This window comes from Balaenoptera physalus (genome assembly GCF_965194825.1).
Source record: "Balaenoptera physalus genome assembly, chromosome: 19".
NCBI classification, from domain to species: domain Eukaryota; kingdom Metazoa; phylum Chordata; class Mammalia; order Artiodactyla; family Balaenopteridae; genus Balaenoptera; species Balaenoptera physalus.
This window is the reverse complement of record NC_138900.1, coordinates 49,695,292-49,713,722: the sequence shown is the minus strand read 5'-3', so window position 1 is coordinate 49,713,722 and position 18,431 is coordinate 49,695,292. Positions and strand designations below refer to the sequence as shown.

Sequence of the window (18,431 nt, the reverse complement as noted above, 5' to 3'; positions counted from 1 at the left end):
GCCAGCCAGGCCAGGGGGGAAGGCAAGAGGGAGATCATGGGCCCGTCAGCCCCACCACTGGGAAGGGACCAGAGAAGCTATAGGTGGCTTGAAAAATTCACCCATTCATCAAATGCTTAGCGACGCATCTGTGTTCCCAGCTACCATGCACCTGGAGAACACTTAAAAGGGCTCATGTCTTGGGGAAGGTTTCTGCTCTGGAGGAAACTGAGAACCCTAACCTGGAGTGATGAGGGCTGAGGCAGGGGGTGGGCACCAACTGCAGGAAGAGTGTTACCGCCTTTGTAAGAAAGGCAGCAATGGCTGGGAGCTCTGCAGGCTGTGACGAATCAATACACAGACATCAATATACAAACTCTCTCCACCCCTTTTCCTTAGCCAGGTCCAGGACCTCCCCCATAAGCTCCTCCTCAGGTCAGCTCCAAAGCTCTCTTAGGTGGCAGGAGGCCATCTGACCCGCCTCCAGCCTTCTGAGAGCCCTGTGAAACCAGGAGGCCCAGGGACCCAGTGCAACAGACAGAACCCCAGACTTGGCCGGGCTGGTGGACAAGGACTGTGTGGGTCCCCCTCCCTCCTGTGTGAATGCCAGCCAGGCTCGAGACTGAGGAAAACCATCCCTTCCATCAGCTGCCACAGGCCTGGCCCTGAATTCTCATCGCTGAAGGCTCTCCTGTGGCCTCTTGAGCCATGGAATGGTACAGCTTAGCTCAGTCCAGCCCCCCTTGTTCCACATTAGGGCAAATAGGAGCCTTGGAGGAAAGTCAGAGTTTAGAAAAGTTCCTCCTCTCCACGGCACACATCCCCCCAACACAAGCTCTTGTTTGATTTTTCCTCTGTGCCTGCTCCCTACCCCCATGCCCAGGCTGGCCAGAAGAGACACAAGGAGTGCCCTTGAGCAGCTCCCAATCTGGGCGGAGGCGATATGACCAGCCAACTACAATCGAAGAAAGTTAGTTGCTGAAGTCAGCACATGGTGCTGAGAAGACAGGGTCAGCACTTTGTCCTCAAGCGCTAGGCTGAGGAGTTTGGACTTGATCCAGGGGGCAATTGAGAGCCATGGAGGAGTTCTGAGCAGGAGTGACACCTGGAAGGACTGAGTATGCAGGACTGCAGGGGCAAGAGATTACCCACCCATCTTTGCACCAAGTCCAGTCCGCTTGCTGTGGCCTTCGGAAGACCTGCCACCCTCTCCAGCCTTGTCCCTCCCTCTTGTGCTCATATCAAAACCATGTGTCCCCAAAATATGATGAGCTAAGAGGAAGTCCTCAATCAGGGTGGCTGGAATGGATGGATAAGTATGGTGGTCACCAGACCAGAGAGGGGTTTGGGCATCTAAGTGGCCTGAGTTTAAGGTGGGCATGATGAGAACAGTGGGTGGTGCTTTCAGACCTGACTGGGCCCTCCCAGTTGGTCCCAGCTCTTAGGCAGGTCTCTCTGAGACCAGGGCAGGCATCACTGATGTGTGCTAAAGCGAAACCATTTGAGGGCCAACATATTCAACCAGGATTTTGCCAGACATCCTCAGTCAAGGAACACACACTAGCCCCTCCCCACCTGCTCCCCTGTGACTAACCCTTTCCCCACTACTTTTCCTGGGCCTTCAAAGTCCCCACACTCTAAATTCTATCTTAGCGACTGACCTCTACCCCTGCCTTTCCTTCCCCATAGCCCAGAAATGAACCTGACCCCTCCAGAGAAGGGGCTTCCCCAGGGAAACCACACTGGTGGGAGAAGAGGTCTGAGGACAGAGCCCAACCCCACCAGGGAAGTGGATCTTAAGACTTGGTACCTGGCCCACACAGGGTCCTCCCACAAGTTCTGACTAGCTCAGGATGCCTGAGGGGTCCACTGGGGCCTCTCTGTCTGTCCTGTTCCAGTTGGGGTATGAGGAACGGCAAAGGGGGCATTTTGACTGAAACAGTTTTTTGTAAGAAAAAGCAGAAATAAATTGTGCCTAAAGTTTGATGGCTGAGACTGAACCAAGCCTCAGTCTCTCTCCTGGGTGGGGCTCCTTCTCTGGAAGCACTGGTCTGGGAAGTTAGTTAGGGCAGCCTCGGTATGGAGTGACCCCATTAGCTGCACGGTGCCGCTATCATAGGGCGAGACTATCCTCCAGCCGGCCTCGAGCAGGAAGAGAACAGCTGATCCCACTCAGAGAAGGGCCCTTGGGCCCAGCAAGAACTAGAAGTGACTTGCCCAAGGTCAAAGAGTGATGGGCTCTGGGAGGCCACTGGTATTGGTATCCTTATCTGCAAACAGAAGAGCAAGTGTGGGTGCAGGGAGGGGCTGCTCTGGGACTGAGACAGGGGCCTTACCTGCCCAACCCCTGATTCAGGTCATCAGGGCTGGGGGTACTGACTGGCACAGGGGCCTGACCCTGAGTAGATGGGAGAAACAAGGCCTTGGCCCAGAGGGGAATCCCCCCTCCTCACAGAGCTTTGAAAAGGGGAGGAAGAGCAGCATGTTTACAGCTGAGGAAGCAGAGGCGGTGCTGGGCAGGGACCTTTGGTCAGAACGCCCCTCCCAGTAAGCGGGGTGGGGGAGGCCCCATAAGATGCAGTAGCTGTTTGTTTGCTTCTCACTGCCAGAAGGAAATTAAAGAGAATCTGCCACTTCCTTCCGGCCCGAACAGGATGGTGGGGGCGGAAGGGGGGGTGGGCAGTGGCATGGGCAGGCAATCACAAGGCCCCCAAATTGCTGCCATCAGCAGTCTCCAGTGTCCTCTGCTCAGAGCAGGCACCTCACAGGTCTGAGCTCTAGCTGGGGTCAGACCCAGCACCCCCCACCCCTCACCTGAGCTGGTCCCTTACTAGGGCACCAGATACCCTAATCATTCCCCCAGATTCCATATCACCTCTCATCAGGAAAGCCAACTGATGGCCAGTACCTCAGGTTTACCATCAGGAGAATGGGCTTCTTGGACTTTCCTGGCTCAACTCAAGTCCAGTGAGCATTAAAGGTGATAACCAACCCACCACCTCCATCTAGACTCGTAAGGATGGGTAGGAGAAATGTTTTAGAAAGCCCCAGCTCTGCACAGAGGGTGGAAGCAGAATAATTATGCCAGGACATCTGTCCATGTGTAAAGATGCCAGGCTGAAGCAACCAGCCGTGGGTAAGGGTGGAGGGTGTCTTTATTGCACTGTACCAATGTCAGGTTGGGGAGGTGCCACCTGAAAAGCTCCTGTTTTCAAAGAAAATACTGAGGTCACTGGGAACTTGGCTCTGCTACTCAGACCCACCAAAGGAGATGAGCACTCTGAGGATCTCCTGGCCTGTGCTCCAGGCTGCTGGCCCAGGCCAGAACCTCTTAATTCCTGCCAGCAGCGGCAGCAAGTTGTCCAGTGGCATCTGGCTGATGCTCTGCACCCATAGCCATCCTAGGGCCAGGCCCGGAGAGGGGCTGACCAGGGTAGGGACGGTAGTCACCAGCCTTCCAGTGGGCTCTCTTTACCACTTGCCAAGGCTAAAAAGGGCTTCTTGCACAGCTCCCCAGGCATGGCTGGCTCCTGAGCTCTGGGGTCCCCAGTGTCTTGGTCAGGGGCCTCCCGCTTGCGCTTGTGCAAGGAGGGGCCCTCCTCACCCAGCCGACCCTCAGGGAGGCCCTGGCTCCGCAGACAGACGATGGCTGCAGCCTGCTCCGCCAGTTTCTTGGACTTGTCCCTAGGCAGACGAGGCATGGGGCAATAAGGCAGGAAGACAGGCAGACTGGTTACAGGACTAGAGTCTGGGAGGCCTTACTCTACACGCCCTTGGCAGAGATTCTGACAAAACTAGGGAAGGGGTCATCGCCCAGGGATGCCACTGCCCAGGTACACCATCCCCCTAACCCTCCCAGGCCAATGCGAGGATCAGGCCCTGCTGACAAGCCTCATGCCCGCTGATAAGGAAACTCACCACAAGGTGGACTGGTACTTTTGTTCGGCAACAGTGACAACAGAACAGAAGAGGCGATCCAGGGGCCGTTGAACCTGGTACAGAGAGAGCAAAGGAAACAGGGATGGCTGCATGAGAGCAAGAGGGCCAAGCCCTGGAGGGAAGTCCTTCCCACCTAAATCAAATGAAGGCTACCTGTATCACATGCTCCTCCCCAGCAGAAGGGCCTAGTGCATCTTCCAGGGAAGAAAGGTAGATACACAAACAGTCAGTGACATCCCAGTGTGTCAGGAGTTCTGTCATGGACCTAAGCAAAGGTCCGTCAGAGCCCTTAGCTGCATGTGACTATGGAGCTTCCTCCTACTGACATCTGGGTGGGCCAGGTCCCCCAAAATGAGAAGGAGTTCAACAGATGGCAAAGCGGTGAGAGGGGACAAGGACTGGGGCAAAGAAGGTACACCTGGCAGAGCGACCAGGTGATGTGGCGGACAGAGAGCTGAGTGGATGTGACCTGAAGCAGAAAGACACATGGGGGTCTCGTGCTCTGTGCTGAGGTAGTAGGGCTTGATCCCAAAGGCACTGAGGAGCTGATGAGGACGCGAGCAAGGGGGACAGAATCAAATTCGTTTTGGAAAAGTCACTCTGGCAGAAGGGAACACAAGGCCCAGAAGATACAAGCTTGGAGGTCAGAAGGCCAGTCCAAAAGAGACAGAGCAACCTAAACAGGCCATGGGGACCAAAGAAAGTGAAGCAAGACTGTCCCAAAGTTTCCCCTGAGGGGCCCCAGACATGGGGCCCAATTCTGTGCCCCACTGGCTGAGGCCTGGTCCAAAAACATGTCAGTCTAACTTTTAGGTCTGAGCGTCCTTCCTAAGCCAATTGGCCCTCTCCAGAGAAGTCTCTCCTGCCTAAGCAATGCCACTGGAGGGGACTGGCGGAAGCAGCCTCTTACTCAGGCCTCTAGTTCAGTTTTATGAAAGTGGCCAGAACTAGACAACAGGTCCACTGTCAAAGGGAAGGAGCTAGAAGGCAAAGAAGGCAAAGCCAGGCTCCAGCCAAGCAGTCTGGAGTGCAGGTACGAGCTGTGGGTGGACTCGGGGTGGCGGCACTAGCCGTGGGAGTGCTGTGGGCTGGATGCAGGGCAGGCCACAGGCAGGAACTCACCGTTTCATACACAGGCTGTGCCAACTTCTCCCTCCGGCACCACTCCAGCAGGCACATCTTGGGGGTGATCTGGGGTGAGTATGCTCTCCTGGGGAAGGAGGGAAAGGTGTCAGGGCCCACCTACCATGAGCACTCCATTCCTCAGCAGCGGCCCTACTCAGTTCCTGGTAGGAGCTGCAGGAACTGGGACAGCAAACTGCTGCCTTAGGACTCCTGCACCTATTCCCTTGAGCTCCCATTTCTGTCCCACCAGTGGCTTGGGGCCTGAGTTCTACCTAAAGGGAAGATGGGCTTCAGTTGCTTGGGGAATTGGAATGGGAAGTGAACTCCAGCACTCTGAGCTCCAGCCTGGAAAAGAGCCTTCAACAGCCAAGAAGGAAGGTACAATTTGCCTCTCAAGACAATATCAGGAGGGAGTGGGTGGGAGTGGGGACACAGGTGGCCATACAGTGGTCTCAGGATCTAGCTCAGGGCCCACCCTGATTATGTCCACCAAGTGTCAGGATGATCCGCTGCTGCCTTGGGCACAGTGGACTCCAGTTTCAGAGTCAGGCGGTAACAGGGTGGGAAGCGCGATGTTCCAGCTTCCCACCAGGAGCTCTCCCTGGATATGACTGCCCAACAGCTGTGCCTACATCCCTCCTCCCAAGACTTTGCCAGACAAGACTGACTCCTGGTCTGGGCCTGGGGATCCCAGAAAGGTTCAGATTCCAGATCACAGAGACAAGGATGAGGGCCCCATTCAAAGCTGAGTCACAGTCTGAGGCAATAATTGGCCTGAGGCTATTTCTGCCTAGAGAGGGCACCACAGGGCTAGCGAGGGGCAGTGAGGGTAGGCTGTTTAGCCAGATGAGGGTTTAGGTCCTGCTGCTCTTCTGGAGCTCCCTGCAGGCAGCTAATTCCTGAGGGCCAAGGAGAAAACGCAGACTTTGAGGAACAGAGGGGACAAGTCTCCCCAGCCTGAGTTGTGGGAAGGGGTGGGTCAGGAGAAAGGTATAGTTTAGTCACCCTTGGGACAGCATACACAACCCTGACAGCACTGCCTGGGCTTTCAGCGACTGTCTTCTCCAAAGTGCCTTCTTTGGGTTGCTGAAAACTGAGAACAATCATCCAAACCAAGGAGATCTGTGGTCCCTAAGCTTGGCATTAACCATGGACGGCAGCCAGCTTGCTGGCCCAGTCAGACCTGAGGACACTGGCCCTGGCCCAAGCTGAGGCCAAGCTGGAGACCTACCGGTCAAACTTGACAGCCATCTTAATGATACCAGAGGCGTCTTCAGCTGGCTCCTCCACCTCCTCTGGGCTCCTGGCCAAGAGTTTGGCCCGCCGGGCGTCCAGCTCTCGTGTGGTCTCCTCAAAGAAGGCACCAAGGCCAAAGGCCTCACTATGAAGGGACAAGCAGAGTAGGGGAAGCCCCTTAGTGGAGCCAGCATTCAGGAAACTACTGCAGGAGCCCAGGGCCCCACCACTGAGAAATGCCCCCCACATATACCCAAACACCACCAGGGCCTAGCCATCAGAAGGTGCTTTCTACACACCCCTGTGATCAGCCTGAACTGACAGATGGAGAATGAATGCAGGTCCCTGAGCGTGAGCACTGGAGGGCAGGCTGGGCTGGGTGGAATAGATTCCAAAGGTCACCTGCAGGCTCTCTTCTGAGGAGGAACACACAGGCAGGTGTCCCTAGCCAGCAGTGAGTGAGTTGAGCTATGCTGACCAAGCGCTGGGGATATGCACAGCCTTGTCCTCATGCAGGCCCGTGGGAGGAAGACACGGAGGCCTGACCACTGACTGGTTCCCCACTTCCCGCCCCGACCACCCACAGGCCAAGCCTAAAGTGAGGTACCACGCAGAGCTACAGAGTGATACTCTTGAGAGTTGTCCTCTTGAGCTCACAAGAGACTTGGGTCCAGCTGGTTAAGCTACATGGGCTAGGGACAGAATGAATACCACAAGCCCAGGGAGAGGAGGAAGGTTCTGGCAAGGCTCTTCCCTCTAGGAAGCATCTTAAGGGCTGGAGGACATTCATGAAGATGGCTGCCTGAGGGCAAGCCTAGTCCAGAAAGGCTTCTCTGGAGGAAGGAGAGTATAGACAGCTCATGTGCGGGGGAGACAGCATTCAGGCAGGAGACCCCGTACAAGCACAGGCAGACAGGGAGCTGTGGGAAGAGGCACTAGACCAGGTTGTGAGGGGCCCCAAATGTCAACCACCTGAGCTGTAGCTCTACCAGATCTAGAGGATCAAGGAGTGGCCTCTCAGACTGCAAAGTGATGGGGTGTGGGTGCCGGCTCAGGCCAGGGGCTCCATTCTACAACCCCAACTCTCCTAACCATTGGATCTTGGTGGCCTGGCATGTGACAGATCTGTTACCAGGAAAGCCCCTTCCTCCCCAGGGATTCCCGAGCCCAGCCCTCACCTTCCTCCATCCTACTGGTCCCCTAGTTCCCAAAACTCTGCTGCTGAAATCAGTCCAGGGATGGAAAGTTCCAAAGATCTGAAAGCACCCCCTTCTGTGAGGCAAAGCTGTAACACCTCCTCACTCTGGCACATCCACCTCCAGAAGCTGTGTCCTGGGTCCCCTGGTAGAGTCAGCTTAGGGCTCAGGGTCAAGTCTGGGTAATGTCTGCAAGGACAGATGAACAGCCCATTGCCCCTCTCACCAAATTTCCTGGGAAGACTGGGCGGCATGGAGCAACCTCCCCTGGGGCGACTCCAGCTGTTCTCGTAGCATCTGGCACAAGCAGTACTTGGTGTTGGTGTAGTGGTTGTCATACTGCACAGCCTGAGAGAAGAACTGCCATGAGCCCCCTTGCTGCCCAGGCAGGCTCTCAGGCCTGAGCTCTGCTCTGATGGCAGGAAAAGGGGCTCCAAGGGGGCATCAGAGGGGCTTGCAGCCGAGGCAGTGTGACCCCATAAAAGAGCCCTCTTGATCTTGGCCATCTACTCCTCTAGTTAGTGGCACAATGCTTGAGGGTCACAGCTGAGGCCCACAGTCAGGAGCACACTCTACTGGACAGCCTGACTAAGGTCCAGATGTGCAGGGAGCTCCTCCTGCATCGGCTACCACAGAGGACCTGTTGCCGAGCATCTTCCAAGGCAGGGAGGGGGGAACAGCCAAGTTCTGGTGTGGCAGGACCAGCCCCAGGACAGGGGTGAGATTCTTCTACTCCTTATAACCATAGTGAGTGCCTGCCCCTCCCACATCTTAAACAGCCTGTCTCCAATTTCTCCCAGCATGGGAAAAGTCCAGCACCATTGACCAAGCATGTTCGCACGTGTTACTTGTCACTTCATTGAGGTAAACAAGTAGTTACCACTACTCAGACTGGGAAATGCAGGCTCAGGGAGGCCAGACAACTGCCCAGGGATACCCAGTGGAAGTCGGCCTGGCTGGGGCAGGCAGGAGAGCAGTGGGTAAAGGGTGCCCCAGCCCCCCAGAACCCTCTCCCCCTCTCGCCCCCTATCAAATCTTCTAATACCTCCAGCAAGGCCTATGTCTTCAGTGCCTTGGAGGTGCCACCACATGCTCAGGACAAAGCAGGGATACGTGGGTAAGCCACGGCCGGCAGCAAGGCCTTGATTCAGCTTGTTTGGGACAGAAGGCACCTGGCTGGACCAGGAGCAGCCCTGCGTATGCTTGAAAGCCACTCCCTTTCTCTGGCCCAACACACCCTCTTGAGGAGTTGCCAAAGGACAGGCTGAGAAGGAAGGATAACATCACCTTTCAGCCAGTGAGCAAGCTTGGCACTACTGAACGTGCCTTCCCTGCCACAGACCTGCCAGCCGGCCGACCTAGACTGAGCTAAGTCCCCCTTGCCTCTGGTTGACCCAGGCCATTGGAGAGCCAGCCTGCCCAACAGGACACCCAGAACCAAGGGGATGAAGGCTGCAGCGTCAAGCAGAAGAGGCTCTAGAACAGAGGCTGCCCAGCTCTGGGCACAGGCCTCAGGGCCTCCTACCACCCCCAGTTTGCACAGCCCTGGGGACACCCACATGTCATGGCAGCCACAACTGCCCATGGCAGCCTGAGGATCTGAGAAGCTCCTGACACCCCAGGTGGGTAGGAGCTCCAGGACTGAAGAGGAGGGTGGAAGTCTGCTCAGGGTGAGGGCTGCACTCTCTGCTTAGGCCCAACTCACTGAGGAATTTGAGGACCACTCACCGTCTTTGCCAACAGATATGCACAGCTGGTCAGAGTCTCACAGGGTGCCAGGGCAGTGCCAAGGAAATAGTGCAGGTGTCAAAAAACTCCTTTACAGGGAAATGCCCGGGCACTACCATCAAACCCCGGGTGAGAAGAAAAAGCTATTCCCTGAGGAGAGGGTCAAAGTTAGGCTATTTCCTAAGTCAGAGGCTAAAGCATTCTGGGAATTAGCAAGAGAAGACGTTTAGAAGTGACTATGACTGACGACCAGTTGACACGTCTTTACGGAGAGAATCTGTCCTCACAACAGCTACAATGGCTCCTCCTGGCTGTGGCTCCTCTGGTGCCAACCCACTGGCATGAGTGACACAGACACCACTGTCATTGTGCACGCGTGTGTATGTGTAGGGGGGCAGGGGGTGACAGAGACTAAGAGAAAGATATCATGTGTTTGGGGCCCCAACTGCATCCTGGATCCAGAAGCCCTTGCTATGATCCTCACGCCTTGAAAGCTTTAGAAGGGGGCGATGGTAGGGCCATGCCTCCCCAGCACCCTGCTCTTCACATTGCAGCCAGGGAGACCCAATGCTATGCTACACTAAAAAGAAAAGGAGAGGGACTTCCCTGGTGGCGCAGTGGTTAAGAATCCACCTGCCAATGCAGGGGACACGGGTTCGAGCCCTGGTCCGGGAAGATCCCACATGCCACGGAGCAACTAAGACCGTGCGCCACAACTACTGAGCCTGCGCTCTAGAGCCCGCGAGCCACAACTACTGAGCCCGTGTGCCACAACTACTGAAGCCCGTGCGCCTAGAGCCCATGCTCTGCAACAAGAGACGCCACCGCAATGAGGAGCCCACGCACCGCAACGAAGAGTAGCCCCTGCTTGCCGCAACTAGAGGAAGCCCGCGCACAGCAACGAAGACCCAATGCAGCCAAAAATAAATAAATGAATAAATAATAAATTTTTAAAAAGAGAAAAGAAAAGGAGAGCTGCTGGGGGCTGGGGTCTCACCCAAAGCACTTTCTGCAGGAATGTGGCAGACAGTGAGAAATGTTTGTTTTGAAAAAGTGCATAGACATACGTATCTGATGTACTTCTGCATGACCTCCTCCAAGGGTCGTGGACCCTCCTTGAGGAAGATGGATGGGTTCCACATGGCCGCTCGGGCCACCATCACTGAAGAGGCTGCCGTGGCTTGTCGAAAGTCCTGTATATCCAAATATCCTTGGATGTGGTCGTGAGATCCTCCACTGAAAAGCAACAGTGGGGTGAGGGGTATCCCCATCTTTGTATAAGCAATTTCAGAAAAAGTCAACTAACTCCTAAATCTGCCACTTATTCAGCGTGTGGCTTTGGCCAAGTCCTTCAGCTACGAGAGCTTCGGGACACTGGAGATTATAATACACACCCCACTGTGGGGTCAGGAGCACCAAGTGAGATAACAAAATAAAGCAGTCCAAACTGTGCCTGGCACTTAAGAGGTACTCCGGAGCGTTTACCTTCCTTCCCCCTCATTCCGAACAGTGGCTAAAGCCAGCCCACATCCGAAGGATGGGGTCTGTACGTGGATACAGGGATCACAGGAAAACCCCCAGGCTGGGGCACCTATATGCCCACTGACGGCTCGGTCAAAACCCTAGAGAGGGAACAGACGCAGTGGTGGTCATGAGAGGAAGGAAGGAGGCCCGGTTTGGTTGCAATTTCCCTTTCAGCCACCCTGCGGCCCCTTGGAAACTGCTCTTTGTCTGTTCCATTAGGAGCCAGGCAGCAGCCTCAGCCCAGAGACAGCACTGTGTGTGAGGATGGGGGTGGGGGAACCCCCCTCAGGTGGCAACAGCAGCAACAGGGTCCAGGGTCTCGAGTAGCCCTACCCTCTCTCCAAGCCACCCCTAACACTCCTTGGCCTGGGGACCACCCCACCCTTAGCTCCCCCGTCCCTCCCTCCAGTCAGGCATGCCTTTTGTCAGGGTTTTAGGGCTTCAGAACTTCTCTGTTCCCAACCTGCCATCAGGCAGGTACAGGGTTGAGCTGGACTCCCGACTGGCCCACACAAGCCAGCTCCCCAGTGGCAACAGGACACTGCTGTCTTACTGCTAAGCCTTTGGGCTGGTCATCAGTACCTCACACCTGCCAGTCTAGGTTCTGGTCCTGTCACTGTCCAGGATCTGGGCTCATCTGGGCTTTGGTCTGTGACCTGCCTCATGCTCCTGAGCCATGGCTCTCTGTGCTCTGGCTTGAGATGCCTCACCCTACACCCTACACACCTACCTCTGGGTGTGATGTCACCTTCCCCTGGGCCTGTTTCAGCAGCCACTCTCTTGCTCTCCCTGAACACTCCCACCTCAACCCGTGCATAGGAATGTCCTGGGCCCCTGTTTACTGCATACCTACATCGGCCACTCAACAGAGGCCAAGGGACACAATGGGCCCTTCTCAGCCTCATTGCCAAGTTCATTTTTGTCACACCCTTTTTTTCTTTTCTCTTACAGTCATTTTTTGATGCTATCGCATTCCATTTTCTGTTTGTCAGTTCAAATCACTTCTGAGTGAAGTGAGGCATAAAAAAATAAACGAGGAAGAAGGGAGGCTTACTTGGCTATGACAGGAATGGAGAGGGTTTCGGCGATGGCTTTGATGGCTTCACAGCTGACAGGGTGCTGAGGTCGCTCCTCCCGCTTCCTTGGAGATAAAGAGATGGGGCTGGGGGCTGAGTGCCAAAGGTCACGTCACACTTAGCACCGGGTTATGTCAGCCAAATCCTACTGTCCTCCTTGCTGAACCTCAGGAAGGCCATGCGGCCAGCAGGGACAGGGCTCTGGGCTACAGGGGACGGCTCTCCCGGACCTCTGTTGTGCCAGACAGGGGCAACACAGGTCCATGCTGAGAAGGCAAGTCCAGCTCTCAAAGGTCTGCAGGTGAGGCATGGCTGCAGGAAGCCGATGTGGGTGGTCACACCGCCACTCCCCAGCTTCCCCTCGCCTCTGCCAGAGATGAGGGACGGTGCCTTAAGAATGCTACCCTTACTGTCCCGGTCTTGCCCTCCCAGAGGGACTGGGAACAGCTGCTGCCACTCAGACTGGCCACTCCCACACAGCTGCGTGTGCTGAGGCCAAGTTGGGCAGCTGATCCTGGGGAGAGGCACCTGGCACAGGGTAGGCCCGGCAACCAGAGCAGGCCACAGACCATGGCTGTCACAAAGAGCCGCAGGGGAGGCAAGACCACAACCCAGGGCCCCTGCATCCAAGGTCAACTGCAAGAAGCTCTTGTGTATGAGTGAGTGAGTCTTAGGGATGCTAAGGTAAGCCCTAACTTGAGCTGTGCACAGGGACAAGCCAGAGAGGTGGTCGACCAGAAAGCCCTTGCCCAGGTCCTACCTGCATGTGTCCCTCTGCTATACTCTTCAACAAAAGTGTCAGGGGCCACAGGGCCTTAGAAAGCCCTATCAACCCAGCCTCCACCTCCACCTCCCTGCACCCCCAGCAGCCCAATTCTAGCCCATCCTTAACAGCTTTGATGGCCTGAAAGTCCCTCTTTAAACTCGCCCAAATCTGTCTTCCTAGTGTTTCCAACTACTGGGAAAAAGGAATAGCTTTATTTATTCAGAGAACACTCTATGCCAGGCACTATGCCAAGGCTGTATATTCATAATCTCATAAAAGCCTCGTGACAACCCTATCAAGCAGAAATTATCTTAATTTCCAAATGAGGACTGTGGTGCTCAGGCAGGTTAAATGACTTGTCCAAGGATACACAGCCAACAAGCAGCAGACCTGGGATTTGAACCCAGACCTGGGATTTGAAACCAGGCAGTCTGAGCCCAGAGCCTGCTGCCTCCAGGGGGGGCCTGTGTGTACGCGTGTGTGGCCTTTCACCACCCCCTGCTGGCTTCAACACGCACAGCTCTGCTTTTCTGGTTTTATGTGTTGGAGTTCTGGGTTCCCTTCTCTGAAAATGCTGTAACAGGTACGACCAGCAAAAAATGCACTGTTCCTACAAGACGCCTGAACTCAAAAGGAACACCACTCAAAAGAGAGGTCACCCTGGCCAAAGTCTGCTGACCTGGGATTCTGTACAAAAGTATATCCTGGACACGGGGAGCGAGTTCGACTGGGAAACCAAGGGTAGCCTTCAGCAATACCTCAGCTCTCAGTAGACAGCAGATTCAAGGACTGTTTAAAGTAGTCACTGTGACAGCTGGCAGTCCAACAGGGGCAGACAAAAGAGGCAGTGCCTTTAAAAGAAGAGCAATCTGCCTGGGGTCATTCAAGGGAGGAGCTATTGCTGAATGTAGTGTAAAGAAAATGAGATTCAGAGTCAGAGTTCTAATTCCACCACTTCCTGGCTACGTGATATAATTTTGAGCAAATCACTCATTCTCTACCATTTACATGTCTTGAGGGTAGGGGTGTTTCTCCTTGCCATTGGTCTCTCTGTATCTCTAAAGCTTGGTGTAGTGCCTACCACCAGTAGATGCTCAATGAATGAAACAAAGAAAAATGCAACCCCCATAAAGAGTTTGACTGCCCTCTGAACTTAGGGGATGTCAATGAGCTAAGCAGAGCTAGGCTGTGTATGTAGAAGAGAAGCTGGTAGTCACCTGGGGTCTGGTGAAGAATCATTAAGATGGCTAGGGACCTCCCTGCAAGTCAGTCACTAGAAAGGCAACCACTCACCTCCCATGAACCGCGATGGCTGCAATGCCGGTCCTCTCTATTCGCTTAACAAGGCTCAGGGTATCTTCCAGCTGAGGGACAGGACCACACAGGGTGTTTACTGAAGCCACAGAGGGAGCAGCTGCCAGCTCCTAAAGTGGGCTCAGCTCTACCCCCTCCTCCAAACCTAATTCAGCCCCTCAAGAATCATTCACACCCCCAAATCAGCATCCCCAGAGAAAATGGACCTTCAGATGTAAGATCTTTACCGATGGCAGGATGCGAATCTTGCAGGTCACAGGTCTCTGTGTCCCTTTAACAAGAGTGCTGAGGATCTGCAGCGGGGAGAATACAAGAGCATCTGCCTCTTCTGGAACAAACACCACAACTGCTTGTACTAATGAATTCTGCTCCAGACCTGTGCGGCCCAGTGGCATGGACATGTTTATGTCCATGTACATGTCCATGTGAATGCGCCTGTTGCACGCATATACATGGAAGCTCCATGAGGGAAGGAGTTCACCTTTTTCTCTGCTAGAGCCCCAGCACCAGCAGCCCCTTGCCTGGTACATAGCAGTACACATATATTTGGTAAATGAATGAATGAGTGAGTGAATGAATGCATGAATGGATCTGCATGCATGCTTGTACAGAACACAGTGATCCTTTGCCAGGGCAAACATCAGAATCACCTGGAGCGCCTAAGAAATACAGAATCTTAGATTCCACCTCATCTTTCCTGAATGAGTCTCTAGGGACAGGGCTTAGGAATATGTGATTTCAAAAGACTCTGCCCAACACATTCCCTCCTCAAAATGATTCTGAGGCCTAACCCTGGTTGAGAACACATGGCTCACAGCTCCATTCCTGATTGAAGGCATGTTTCCTGAGTGCTGTTCCAGGATCTGCCAAGTGAGTGAGCAGGAAAGTTTGAGCAGGTCCTGGGCCCTGTCCTCAGGTACCCCCTCTCTTTAGGGGAGTCAGATATACAGGAATGAAACTGGCAAAGGAAAAGACAACATAGTCAACATATTTAAAAGTGTTTATTTTGCATAGTAATTGCAAAGGACTCCAAATAAAGATCAAGAAAGTCACACAGGAAAGTGTCAGGGAAGTAGCAAGTCCAGACAAAGAGTCAGAGATCAAGAAAGGTGTAGATGACACTGCATGTCTGTGACCTTGCTATCTTTATCTTCTTCCCTCATCAAAAATTTTGGGAGAGGCAAGCTAGGGGGAAGGTGATGCCAAGAGCCCTCTTCCAGGAAACTGGATCCCTGTCCAGCAGAGCAGAGGGGACATCCAGGCAGCAGCTGCCAGTCTGGTTCTAGACAGGTGGGGGCAGCAGAGACAAGAACCAGTGAAGGAGGCCTTTCTCTCAGGGCCAGGCTAAGGCAGGCCCCTCCAGGAGACATTAGACCAAGAGCCTGGGCTGATAGGACAGATCATGGGCAAGACAGGGCCTACTGGCCCAGGCACAACTGCCAGAGACTGACAGGAAGGAACAGTCCCCAGGTGCTGCCCCAGGAGGCTGACTGGGCCTGAGGTCCTAGGGTGACTCTGGCAGGGCTTCAAGGGGCACCTACCCTTTAAGGGAGGAAGAGGGAATGCCAGATCCACCAAGATACACAATAAAAATTCTCACTCCAGTCCTGTCCTTCAAGCTGACAATACAATCTCTGGAGGGTTCCTTTGCAAGTGCTGACTCAGAATCCTCTGATGTCTGGTGATTTAAGCAACATCAGCTGGTTTGACCCAGTTCTCTGTTTTGCAGAACTTCCTCTTGGGGTATTTTATCCAAGCAACTCTAAGCACCTTCTTCAGTTCATCTTCTGTTCATTTCACGTGCATGTTCAGGACCAGGAAGGAAATTAGTAACGAAAAGTCCTAGCCCTTTGCAAGAGTCACACTGAGAGGAAAGGGCAAATAGAGTCTGTCTTTTGGTCAGACTCTAGCAGAACCTCTCCTGGACCCAACTCTCCCAGATCCAAGCCACACCCCATGTCTCTGTGGCGTGAAAAGTCTGTGGGGGAAAAGGACCTGAGACGGGCTGGTATCTGGGCACATCTACCCACGGGCAGGCACGTCTCCCCAGATCCACTGGCTGACTCAGGAAAAGCAGACTTTGGCTCCCCTGGTTGTTGGGGAGGGGGCAGGGAGGAGGATGGGAAAGCACAGGCCTGGGAATCAGTGAGAACTGAGCTCAAGTCCTGGCCCTGCTGATTGTTAGCCATGGCCCAAGTGCAGTGCACACAAGGGGATGCCCTGAGCAGCCGGGGGCCCAGGGAATCTGGGGCAGGGGTCAGAGAGAGGCTATTACTGATAAAGAGTCTTAAACTGAGGTTTTTAATCCAGGGAGGGTACACCAGAGTCACCTGGGAAGCTTTTTCAAAAGACTGATACCCCCTCCCTGCCTTTCAAAAGACTGATACCCCCTCCCTGCCTCTGTCTACCCCAAGAATATGCAGAATTCTCAATAGATAGCATCCTTTTTAAAAAATTATTATTGTGGTAAAACATATATACATACAATTGTCTGTCTTAACCATTTCTAAGTGTATAATTTAGTGGCATTAGCTCAAGATGTCGTACAACCATCACCACTATCTATTTCCAAAAATTTTCATCACCCCCAAACAAGCAGTGTTATTTTGAAAAAATCTCTAAGGTGGTCCTGAGATGCTCCCACAGATGGAACCATGGACCTAAAACACCAAGCCTGGAAGGACATACAAAGCTCTCATCCAGCTCACCCAGTTTGCCAGCACAATTTGAGCCTGAATCTAATCCATCGCACTCTTCCTGAGTCTCATTTGGCTTTACTGTAGAAGCCTGCAACCTCTCTTTCCCGAGGCAAAACCTGTCCACTAGCCCGACCTGGCTCAACCGACCACCCTGCCAACCAGAGAATTAACGAAATGAACTGAGCTTCTGAGGGGGGGTGTTAAGTCTGCTGCCTCATGTGTGAAATGTGCCCAAAGAAGGGCAGTGGCGAGGACAGAGCCAACAGCATGGGCGGGAGAAGCCAGGAGGCCAGAGGATAACAGAAATGCCTGTATGTACGTGCTGTGAAGCAAACCACCCGCTACTGAGGCCCCTTCCCTAAGTGTGGAATCCACAGTTGTCCACATCCACTCCAGCCTGCATAGAGGTGTCTGACTGGAGGTCATTATCTGTGCCTGTCCACACACGGGAAAAATGAGGAGGCACCTAGCCCATAAACACACAAATTTTCCTAGATCCCAGACACAGTGGGGCTGGAAGAGTAACAGGGTTGAGCTGCTGACACAGCAGTGGCAGCTTTTAATGGTGGTGCCTTATCCCAAGTTGCTCTAGCCTATGGGAGGCACTAGGAGGCTTAAAGCCCAGAGGTGGAAGTGGGGATGGAGAATGAAAAGGAAATCAAAGGAGCTAAGGGGAGCAGCAAGGAAAAAGCTGGTGAACTGCGAGAGGAAAGTAAAAGGTGCATGTGGTATGGCAGAAAATGTCACTCCCACATGTACTGGCAGCTCACAACACTGGTGGCAAACATCAACCTGACCCTAAGGCCTCATAAACCTGGCCACCAGAATCACCAAGGGAAGGAGATCAGAGGAGACTAACTTCAGCTTACCTTGTATGGCCTTGGTCTGGCCTGGCCTGCTCTCATACTGATGGTGGACTCCATCAGTGTGCAGGGCACCCACTGATGCTCTCATCAAGCCCCCGGGGAGAGGGCAATCCCCTACCTCCAGACACACACAGCCACTGAGCCTGCCCACCACCCACAGGTAGCCTGGCATATGCTCTCATGATGTTCTCAGAAGGGAGAGAGGCAATACAGAGGCGGCTCTAAATGAGTCCTCAGGACCCCCGGCTCTCTACTGACATGTCCCTAGCCCTGGGCTTTTAAGGAACTCCAAGGCTACTGCAGGCTGGCTCAGGGGTTTCTGAACCTGGCTATATGTCAAAATCACTGGAAAGCCTTTGAAAAACTTTCCAGACCCCAGGTGGAGTGACTGATCCTCTAAATCTGGGGGAAGGGTAGGGGAGGTGTTCCAGGCAACTCTAGTTCATAGGCATGTTTAAGGACCTCTGCTTTCACTCATGCAGGACTTACCTTCTCAATCTTGTCAGGATCTGATAGCAGGGCAGCTCCCATTCCTCCCTAAGGAAAAGCACACACCAGAGGGGCTCTTACAGCTGGAGGAGGGTGGCTCCTCCCTGTGGTATGGCAACCTGGCAGTACCCCAGCACTTGCCTCCAAGGAACCAAGGTCCACTGGCAATCGCCTGTGCCCAAAACATCAGGGATCAGTTTGATGACTTCTAAAAGCCAGCACTCTGATCCCCTTAGCAAGACCCACAGATCTATCTAGAAGTGGGTTCTAAAAAATCATTTTTCAGGACTGCCCATTTCCTACCCAGGGTCTCAGTGCCTTAATAAACTAAACCCCACCATCTGCCAAGCCCTTAAAAAAACAATGGGTCATTCTTCCTTTGAAATGAGATCATATGCAACTTCTTCCTATCCTACTGTCACTTGCTTGGATACCACCTCTGCCAGCAAAGCCACTCAGAGGCACACAACCTCCAAACCTTGTCCAGGCCCTGA

General features: G+C 53.8%; 1 protein-coding gene across 7 annotated transcripts in view; it reads right to left on the bottom strand.

Moving 5' to 3' along the window:
• Positions 1 to 3,116: 3,116 nt before the first annotated feature.
• The window catches only part of DUS2 (dihydrouridine synthase 2), a gene marked incomplete at its 5' end in the record, with an annotated part of 44,920 nt that continues 29,605 nt past the window's right edge, over positions 3,117 to 18,431 (bottom strand). For 4 of the 7 annotated variants that reach the window (XM_082436092.1, XM_082436089.1, XM_082436088.1 and 1 more), the window contains 10 exons: positions 3,117 to 3,663; positions 3,898 to 3,971; positions 5,041 to 5,128; positions 6,275 to 6,424; positions 7,702 to 7,823; positions 10,271 to 10,439; positions 11,782 to 11,868; positions 13,863 to 13,933; positions 14,090 to 14,176; positions 17,938 to 17,985. In XM_082436092.1, coding sequence (XP_082292218.1) covers positions 3,426 to 3,663; positions 3,898 to 3,971; positions 5,041 to 5,128; positions 6,275 to 6,424; positions 7,702 to 7,823; positions 10,271 to 10,439; positions 11,782 to 11,868; positions 13,863 to 13,933; positions 14,090 to 14,176; positions 17,938 to 17,985 — 1,134 coding nt within the window. In that variant the 3' untranslated portion in view covers positions 3,117 to 3,425. The remainder of the gene's footprint in view (positions 3,664 to 3,897; positions 3,972 to 5,040; positions 5,129 to 6,274; positions 6,425 to 7,701; positions 7,824 to 10,270; positions 10,440 to 11,781; positions 11,869 to 13,862; positions 13,934 to 14,089; positions 14,177 to 17,937; positions 17,986 to 18,431) is intronic. The other 3 variants (XM_082436087.1, XM_082436090.1, XM_082436091.1) reach the window with 2 other exon arrangements.